This window comes from Heloderma suspectum, chromosome 16, assembly GCF_057233095.1.
Source record: "Heloderma suspectum isolate Gila_16-S chromosome 16, 16-S_ref, whole genome shotgun sequence".
Taxonomy (NCBI): Eukaryota; Metazoa; Chordata; class Lepidosauria; order Squamata; family Helodermatidae; genus Heloderma; species Heloderma suspectum.
This window is the reverse complement of record NC_139473.1, coordinates 6,894,717-6,903,922: the sequence shown is the minus strand read 5'-3', so window position 1 is coordinate 6,903,922 and position 9,206 is coordinate 6,894,717. Positions and strand designations below refer to the sequence as shown.

The 9,206-nt window shown below is 48.0% G+C and overlaps 1 protein-coding gene across 12 annotated transcripts in view; it reads left to right on the top strand.

The window, feature by feature from the left end:
- Nucleotides 1-9,206, top strand: part of BCAS3 (BCAS3 microtubule associated cell migration factor) — a 583,990-nt gene continuing 574,784 nt past the window's right edge. For 3 of the 12 annotated variants that reach the window (XM_084823238.1, XM_084823240.1, XM_084823241.1), the window contains exons 1-2: nt 3-284; nt 5,633-5,720. In XM_084823238.1, the coding sequence (XP_084679364.1) occupies nt 5,650-5,720 (71 nt within the window). In that variant the 5' untranslated portion in view covers nt 3-284; nt 5,633-5,649. Of the gene's footprint in view, nt 285-1,663; nt 1,783-5,632; nt 5,721-9,206 lie in introns of all 12 variants that reach the window. The other 9 variants (XM_084823242.1, XM_084823243.1, XM_084823245.1 and 6 more) reach the window with 7 other exon arrangements.

Here is a 9,206-nt window from a genome sequence, read left to right as displayed (position 1 = left end):
GCCCAAAGTCTCCCTCTCTCAGTGCTGAGCCTTCTCAACCCAACTTGGGCTGAGCCGCTTGGAAAAGAAGGAAGCGCCATAGACAGCGTTGGTGGCGCAACCGCCCGCAGCGCCGCCCTGACGTCCTCCTGCCCGCTTCCCCGCCAGCCATTGGAGGAGCCGGCCAAACAGTGCCCGCCTCCTCCGGCAGGCCATTGGCTGGCGGTGCCGTGGCCGGCGAGAGGGTCCCAAACATTGTCAGTGAGGAGGAAAAGCAAGGCGAGGCGCGTCAACGGCCGCAGCAGGTCCGGGGGGGGGGGGGGATAGAACGTTGAGCGCGAGCGGTGGGCGGGGGAGGGACGCTGTGGGGGGAGGGGTGGTCTTGAGGGGGGTCAGCTGTGTATCATGGCAGCTGTATTATGGCTGGGGGATTATGGGAGTTGTAGTCCAGTACGTCTGGAGGGCACCAGGTTGCGGGAGGCTGTGACACATGGGATAATGGGGGGGTCTGTGTGTGTGTGGGGAGGTCTGTGGGTGTGTGTGGGGAGGTCTGTGGGTGTGTGTGGGGAGGTCTGTGGGTGTGTGTGGGGGGTCTGTGGGTGTGTGTGGGGGGGTTTGTGGGTGTGTGTGGGGGAGTTTGTGTGTGTGGGGTGTGTGTGGGGGTGTGGGGGGTCTGTGTGTGTGTGTGGGGGGGGGTCTGTGTGTGTGTGTGGGGGGGTCTGTGTGTGTGTGTGGGGTGTGTGTGTGTGGGGGGGGGTCTGTGGGTGTGTGTGGGGGGTCTGTGGGTGTGTGTGTGGGGGTTTGTGTGTGTGGGGTGTGTGTGGGGGTGTGTGGGGTGTGTGTGGGGGTGTGGGGGGTCTGTGTGTGGGGGTGTGGGGGGTCTGTGTGTGTGTGGGGGGGTCTGTGTGTGTGTGTGGGGGTCTCTGTGGGGGGGTCTTTGTGTGTGTGTGTGGGGGGGGGTCTGTGTGTGTGTGGGTCTTTGTGTGTGGGGGGGGGTCTTTGTGTGGCGGGTCTGTGTGTGTGTTTGTGTGTGTGTGTGTGTCTTTGTGTGGGGGGGTCTGTGTGTGGGGGGGTGCGAGGGAGGGGGCAGTGCGAGGTGAGGGGATGTCTGGGGAGCTGCACTGACGTTTGTGTGTGTTGTGGGGGGAGACGAAATGTCTTGTGGCAGGGAAGGACAGAGGGGAAGGAAGGAACAGCTGGAGGGTTTGGCAGTTGTGGGGGTGTGGAAGGGGGGGTGACCTGGGGGAAAGAGAGGGGCAGCCTGAGAGCGGGGAGCTGGAGCTGACGTGGAGTAGCAGGGGTGTGTAGGGCCGGGGCCATTTGGAGGAGGGGCAACTCTGTGCACCAGATGGGGGAAGGCTGCAGCGTGAGTTGGGGGGGGGGCATTTGGTGTGTATGGGGCCTTCATTGGAAGCACAGGGTGGGGGAGGTGCAGAGGCGGGGTGGGGGGTGTCTGGGGGCAGCTGCATGTGTTGGAGCTCTGGGGGGGGGGGGAGACAAAAAGTCCTGTGGCAGGGGTGCGGGGAAGGAAAGTGAGAGGGAGGTAGAAAAGAACGGGCTTGGCAGCTGTGGGGTGTGTGGGGAAGGGGAGATTGGGGAAAAGGCTTGTGAGGGGGAGGGGGAACTGGTAGCTGTAGTTGAGGGAGGAAGGGATGTGGTTGCTGATCTAACTTATTTATTTAAGGCCTCTCCAAGCTTGAAAAGGCTCCCAGGGCGGCTTACAAAGATCAGCAATAAGACAAGCCCCTTTTCACCTGCGGGAAGGCTTACAAACTGGAAAACATGACTTAAAAGGAAAAGTTGGTAAGAAGGCGGGGGGGGGGGAGTAAAGCCCATGCCATTCTCCTTAGTTTCAAAGTTCTTATAGGTATTTTTTCTGGCAGGGAAGGGTGCAGCAAGGCCCCTTGCAGCTTAAAATTCAGCAACTAGATCATTAGTTACAACCGTGCAGTGGGTAGCAATTCAGCAGAGCTAGAGCTCCCCACCCCCCTCTAATGGTGTGAGCAGTGGCTGTTGGAGGTGTGTGTATCTAATGTACAGTAGCCTTTCCCAACCTGGTGCCCTCAGAATGTGTTGGAATGCAACCCCCAACATCACTGTTGGAGGCCAACACATCTGGAGACACCAGGTTGGGGAAAGCTGCTTTATGCTATATATACACCCAGACAGATATGTGAGTGTAATATATACTGGATGGAGGGGAAGGGAGAACAGAAATGATGTAGCTGTAGTCATGGTCAAGTGAGTTGAAGGTTGTGTTAAAAGGGTGTGTGTATGTAGGTGTGTGTGATGTACAGACATGGATAGATGGTGGGTGCATATACATACATTATTTATGTTTTCAGCAGATACACGTGCACATGCATGTATAACGTTTGTCTGAATTCATGCATGTGTACTTGTGCACCGCCCTACCACTTTATTATTATGTTTTTATTTTCAGCCTTTATACCCTGCCTTTCCAACAAATATTCAGGGCAGCCTGACATCAAAATAAAAGCAATACAGAATAAGAATAACAGCAAGAAAAACAGTGAAAGTCCATGGCAATCTTAAACAACTATTAAACCATACTGAAAAGCAGTTGTAACAGAAAGAGACAGTGGAGGGAGCAATCCTGTGTCCCCTAGACAGTGTCTGAGGAACATAGGATTTTTCGGTTTCTGGGCTCCGAGGTTGGACCCAGAGCTCCGAGATTAGACCCCAGAAGCCACACTCCCCTCCCCTTCCTCCTTGTAGCCAGCATGGTTCTCTGGCTGAATACTCTATACTCTGAGAATGCCAGGGTTTTCTGGCAGTTAGAAACTGGATTTCCTGAGACCCAGTTCAACGCCCTAACCACTACACCACACTGCCTCTCAAGTGCTCTAATATGGCACCAGGGGGGCGGGGAAATGGTGACCTCTAACTGGAGAGATGTTAATTAGAATGGCTGAAAGTGGTAGTGGGTGATACAGGAAGCTGGCTTTTCTAGTACTGCTTGCTACCTTTATTCCTTTCTGTTCTTTGTGTGTTCAGTCATGCAGCATGTGGGGAAGATGGCAGGAGAAGTGGGTTGGAGTAGAATATGCTAACTGCTTTGTGTTGTAGCAGGCGGTGGCAACTGTCTTTGGCCTGTGTGTGCTCGTGTTACTGTCTTTGGCCTGTGTGTGCTCATGTTTGTGGTCAGAGGTAACACTGCTCTGCCAGGCCAGTTACAAGTTTCGGGTCAGCAGAATGTATTATGGCCCCCTGCTGGTCAGTGTGTGTTGTATATGTTTGAGGAAGCCTGGATTGTTTTGACCCGACCTCTGGGCCTGCTTAAAATGACTAAAATATTTAAAACATGACGTTAAATTAAAATAAAATTGGAACAAGGGCTGATCTTGGGGAAAAGCATCTGGGCTCCCCTTACTGAAGGGGCATCCAGGCTTCAAGGCAGGCAAGGGGGTGTGGGTGTGGGTGTGAAACTGACTAGTCAGTATCACAGGTAGTCTTTGGAAGGGGTGATGAAGAGGCATGTTCCAGTCTGCATTTCATGCTTACAATTACTAGCTGCTGGTTTGTGTATTTGTGTATGTTTATGTAATTATAGTTGTATGGTCATGTTTTTGAGGTATTGTAAGAGGCCCTGTGAGGGCAGTGCATCCTGAAAGGCGCGTTTAAAATCTCAATAATAATAACAATAATAATGTGAAATTATACTGACTCTCCATTATACTGACCCCCAGCTGCTCTGAGAGCAGGGAAACACAAAAGGTGCACTGTTGTTTGACCTGTGGCCCCTTCAGCTCCTAGAGGGGTATCCATGTTAGTCTGTTGTAGCAAAAACAACAAAGAGCCTGGTGGTGCCATAAAGACTAACACATTTATTATGGCATAAGCCACTTTTCTCCCAGCCTGGAGCCTTCCAGATGTTTTGAACTACAAATTCCCAGTATTACTGACTATTGGTGATGCTGGCTTGGGTTGATGGGAGTTGAAGCTCAAAACATCTGGAAGACACCAGGTTGGGGAAAGCAGGCAGGGTTCGGGCTGCAGGGTTTTTTTTTAGTTGTTTTAGTTTTAAGCAGCTGTTGTGATATTTCTGCTTTAAACTTGTGTTTAGAGTATTGTTTGACTATTTTATCTGTATATTTTTGTGAGCCACTTTGGGGGCCTTTTGGCTGAAAGGTGGCTTAGTAACAAAACGTAACAAAACGTAACCTTTCATACACTGTAAGATTAATAAAATGCACGATATGTGTTTTATGATGTCCAAAGACCCAGTGGAGCCTTTAAGTGTAGAGCAGAATGTCAGGGGTCTTCTGGTGAGTCCTCCAGTGTTACAAATGGAAACCCAGGATTTGTTTTTATAGCTGTGGAAGTTTAAATAGTATAGATGTAGTTCAAAATGGTACAGTGGATGGACGCTTTTTCTCCCCCTCCCCCTTTCTCCCTCTCTCTCCCTCTTTAAAAACCAAATGTTACAGTGCCAGCTGTGCAAACCACCTTGAGTAAGGCAGCAATCCAGCTGTGGGTTGAAGATTGGGGTCCTAGAGCCTGCCACTGGCCATGCCTACATTTAGGAAGCTGCCTTAGCCAGACCATTGGTCCAGCTAGCCTAGTATTTGGGAGTGGGACTCAGCAGAGGTTTATCCCATTGCCTGCAACCTGGTCCTTTTACCTGGAGATGCCAGGGACTGAACCTGGGACCTTCGGGATGCAAAACATGTGCTCTGCCACTGACTCACGGCCAGTCCCTACAACTGCCTCATTTGGGAAGAAGCTGTTGTTGCTCTTCTCTTTCTCTCCATGCTGTCGTTTGCTTGTCTGGGGGAGGAGGAACTCATGTCAGAGAGAACGTGTGCCCACATGTATGTATGCATATATGTCAGCCTGACAAATACATCCATAAGAATGACTAGCCCCCTGACATTTTTGGTAGCCTACCTGATCACATGTACCTATGTGAATCATTTATGCCATAAATGTTATGGCTTAGAAGACAAGAAAAATCAACCCAGCTTTTGAAAAGCTTCCCTTCCTGATGGGCTTGGAGGTGGTTCTTATGTACTTGAGCAACTATGTAAGGCCTACTTGCAAACCAAATGTCCTCACATGTCTGGGAATGTAGAAAGTGTGAACTTAGGAACATAGGAAGCTGCCTTATATTGAGTCAGACCCTTGGTCCATCTAGCCCAGTACTGTCGACACTGACTGGCAGCAAGGGCTCTCCAGGGTTTCAGGCAGGAATTTTTCCAGCCCTACCTAGAGATGCTGGGGATTGAACCTGGGACCTTGTGCATGCAAAGTAGTTGCTCTACCACTGAGCTACCCACAGCTACACCTCTGAACGTGTGTTTCAGCATGTCTGTGCGTGCAGGCATATGTTTTGTGTTTTTACTGGCCAGTATAAAAATGAGCAGTGGGTACCCAGGCCACACAGAGCATCTCCGCTTGTACTGCCAGCTATTTTAATATGGAGCTGTGAAAACTGAAGAAGCATGTCGCACCATTTTTCTATCATAACTTGCCTCTTCAGGTCTGTTGCAGGCAAACATGTCTCGAGGGGTCAGTTTCTTGTTTAAACAGTGCTACGGATAAATGCGGAAGAAGGGTTCTCCCTCTGAGTGAGAAGCTGTAAGATGTTCTGTAATGAGAACTTTTTTAAAAAATTGTCTCCTGCCCACAGGAATTGACGGATCAGCCATGGCTGCTGAATCTCCCCGCCGCCCAAGTCGCTGTACTGGAGGAGTGGTGGTTCGTCCGCAGGCTGTCACGTAAGTGGTTTGAAGTACTGATTTGTAGGCGAAATCCAGTGTAATTCACCTGGAATTGCAAAGGGAAGACAAAACATGTAAGGGTGTGTTTGCATGGCAGATGTTGAAATTTGCAGAATGCACTTCTGTGGTCCTCACCCCTCATGAAAGCTCCTCCTCCCTCAGCGGTCACCACCAGCAGGCTGTATTGAGGGAGATGCAAGGGGGAAGCAGAGACATTCCACCAGCCCTACTGAAAGGCTTAATTTCCCCCTCTTCCCTCCCTATTCCTTTTTCCTTGTGTGCTGTGTCTTTTTAGACTGTAAGCTGCAGGCAGGGACTGTCTTCTTTTACTGATTATTTGTAAGCTGCTCTGGAAGTCCTTTTGGCTGATGAGTAGAATAAAAATACTCCAAATAAATAATGCTTTCCCTGATTTACTGTTAACTTAAAAGCCACTTCAAACATTATAAATATCATACGTGGGGCAGAGGGACATATTTATTTACTGAAAGCCAGGGTGGGCAGAAAGTAGATCTCCATGTGTTTTGGACTTCAGTTCCCAGCTGGCAGGGGCTTCTGGGAGTTGAAGTCCAAAACACCTGGAGATCTACCATCTGCTCACCCCTTACAGCAACCTTTCCCAACCTGGTGCCCTCCAGAGGTTTTGGACTGCAACTGCCATGATCGGACTCAATGGTCTTATAGGTCCCTTCGAACCTTACTATTCTATGATTCCTGACCTTTGGCTACTCTGGCTGGGGTTGAAGGAAGTTGAAGTCCAAAACATCTGGAGGGCATCAGGTTGGGGAAGGCTGACTTAAAGCACTTTTGCTCTGCTCTTCAATAAAATTCCCAAAGTGGCATACATATAATCAATTAAACAAGATAGCCCCTGCATTACAGGCTTGCCATCTAAAAGACGTGGATGGCTCAAAAGGAAAAGGGGATAGGGAGGAAAGAGGAAAAAAGCAAACCCGCACACACATTCTTAACATTTAATAGTAGCACTTATAATGACCAGCTGGAATAGAAACAATTTAGGGACAGTAGGAATCCTGATGGAGCTGGTAGTTCTTATAAGAATTTTAGTAGAAACAGTTCAGGGAGAGCAGTGATCTGATGGAGCTGCTCTTCAGCAGGGCTGATGGAGTTGCCCTGCTTCCTATCTCTCCCTTGGCTACAGCCTGATGGAATAGCTGATGCTAGGTGAAAGTTGGAGGAGGAACTTGATGTGGCTGGTCTTTCAGCAGGGCTGATGAAATGGCTGTACTTCCTATCTCTCCCTTGGCTGCAGCCTTGTGGAATTTCTTTTATGCCTACCCTTTAATATTTTCCCCAATTAACTGATAATAATAAAAATAAAAATATAAAAATAGATTTATAGTCCTTTTGCGGGGGAAAAACCTCCCATATTTCTGATGTTTGAAGCACCTTTTAAGTTAATAGCCACTTTGGGGGTTGAAAATTGAGGAATTCTCTCTGTTCTAGTTTTCTTGTTCTGTTTTTGTAATAAGCTGATAGTTTGGCCAGGACAAAACATATGTTTTGAGTGTGCTTTTCACTGCTTCAGCCTTGTGCTCTGTGGTGCAAAAGTGTCAGCACAAGTGTGACTGCTGCTTCGCCATAAGGTTTTGTCATCTTTGTTGTACAACATACCCTCAAGATCTGAGCTTTGGACCATTAGGGAAGAGACAATGATCAAAAGCGTGGGTCTGTTTTTAGTGATGTATAGCTCAATTCCTGTGCTTGTTTATTCAGAAGTAAGGCCCATTGAATTCAGTTATCAACTGAAGTAAGTCCCATTGAGTTCAAAGGTAAATATGTATAGGACTGCAGCCTTGATTTCATTTCCAAATTGCCTTTTTTTAACCCTGCTCTGCAAGAGGGGTGAGCAGAAGGTGGAACTGGATCTACTGGCAAAGTTGCAGTAGATTGAAAAGGATTTCTGAATCCCCATTGTTTAACAATAGCAGCAACAAAATGACCCCCCCCCGCCCCGTGCCTAAATCAGCCTTCCTGAACCTTGTGTCCTCTAGATGTTTTGGACTTCAGTTCCCATCAGCCCCTGCCAGCATGACCAGTGGTCAGTAATGCTGGGAATTTGCAGTCCAAAACATCTGGAGGGTACCAGTTTGGGGAAGTCTGCCCTAAATTATACTGCTGAAATGAAGTTTGGTTTGCTGTTCGTCAGCTGTGTCCCAGGTTAAAAAGGTAAAGGTAAAGGTGTCCCCAACCAGTCGTGTCCGACTCTAGGGTGCGGTGCTCATCCCCGTTTCTAAGCTGAAGAGCCGGCGCTGTCCGAAGACGCTTCCGTGGTCATGTGGCCGGCATGACTGAACACCGAGGTGCACGGAACGCTGTTACCTTTCCCGCCGAGGCGGTACCTATTTATTTACTTGCAATTTCTTGTTCCCAGGTTACAGCCTACTTATTCTTCTCCCACAGAATTCACTGGGAACCACTGGGAACTTCATTTGCATAGCTCTGCCCCTTTATCTCTATATCCTGGCTCAGGGTTCTGCTTTTGGGTGTTATGTCAGGTTTGGTAACTTGGAGTGGATTTTTGGGTGGAAGTGAGCTCCATTCAGGTCTCATATTTGAAACAAATTCATTGGCTCAGAACCCTGTAATTCTAAGCGTATCTGTTTTGCACACCTGAGTGGTGGATCTTGGGATCCTGGCAAAAAATGAAGCAGACCCTGCAGGCCTGAGGTCTGCCTGCTCCTGCTCTAGAACATCACTGACATTTTGTATTAGAACCTAAAGTCAAGCAACAAGCCTTTGAATCTTCTGTATTTTTAAATTTGAGCTTCACTTCTTCAGCCAATTAGAAAATGTATTGGCTATTAATGGAAATCTCTGCCTAAGCTACAGATCATTCCACCCCTGTGAGAAAACCTAATTTTTAAAGTCTAAAATTAAAAGAACTAATTCTGCAGTATCCATTTTTCACGTACACAACAGTCCATTCCCAGTATTCTGTCATGCTCTTAAAACTCCCAGGATTCTACTATCTAAGAAAACGCCTGAAAGCGAAACCCTTGGCAAAGGTGTGGAGATGAAGGGGCAGTGCTATGCAGATGTACTTCTCATTAGCGCCCGTTGCATTCCATGGGACAGATGTTCTGTGGGATATTCGAGATGATGACACAAAATTTTAAAATCTAACTTTTATATTTTTATTCTTGTATGGACCACATTAGGGACTCTGAACAGTGGGATACAAAGTTACTGAATTATTATTTTTTAAGTGTGTGATCATCTTATCTGGGAATATAATGCTGTGTGTACACTCAGAGGGAAACCCCAAGTAATTGCAGTCTCCTAACGTGTCTACACACAGAATTTTGACATTGCCTCATGGTGTTGATCAGACAGCTGCTGCCTGCTTTAGCATGGGTGTCTTTGGCTCTTTGCTATGTGAAGATTTCACATATATGACTCCTTAAAGCTGAGAATCCTGGCCTTTCTTGGAAAAGGCTCTCTCCCTTTCCTGATGCCCTT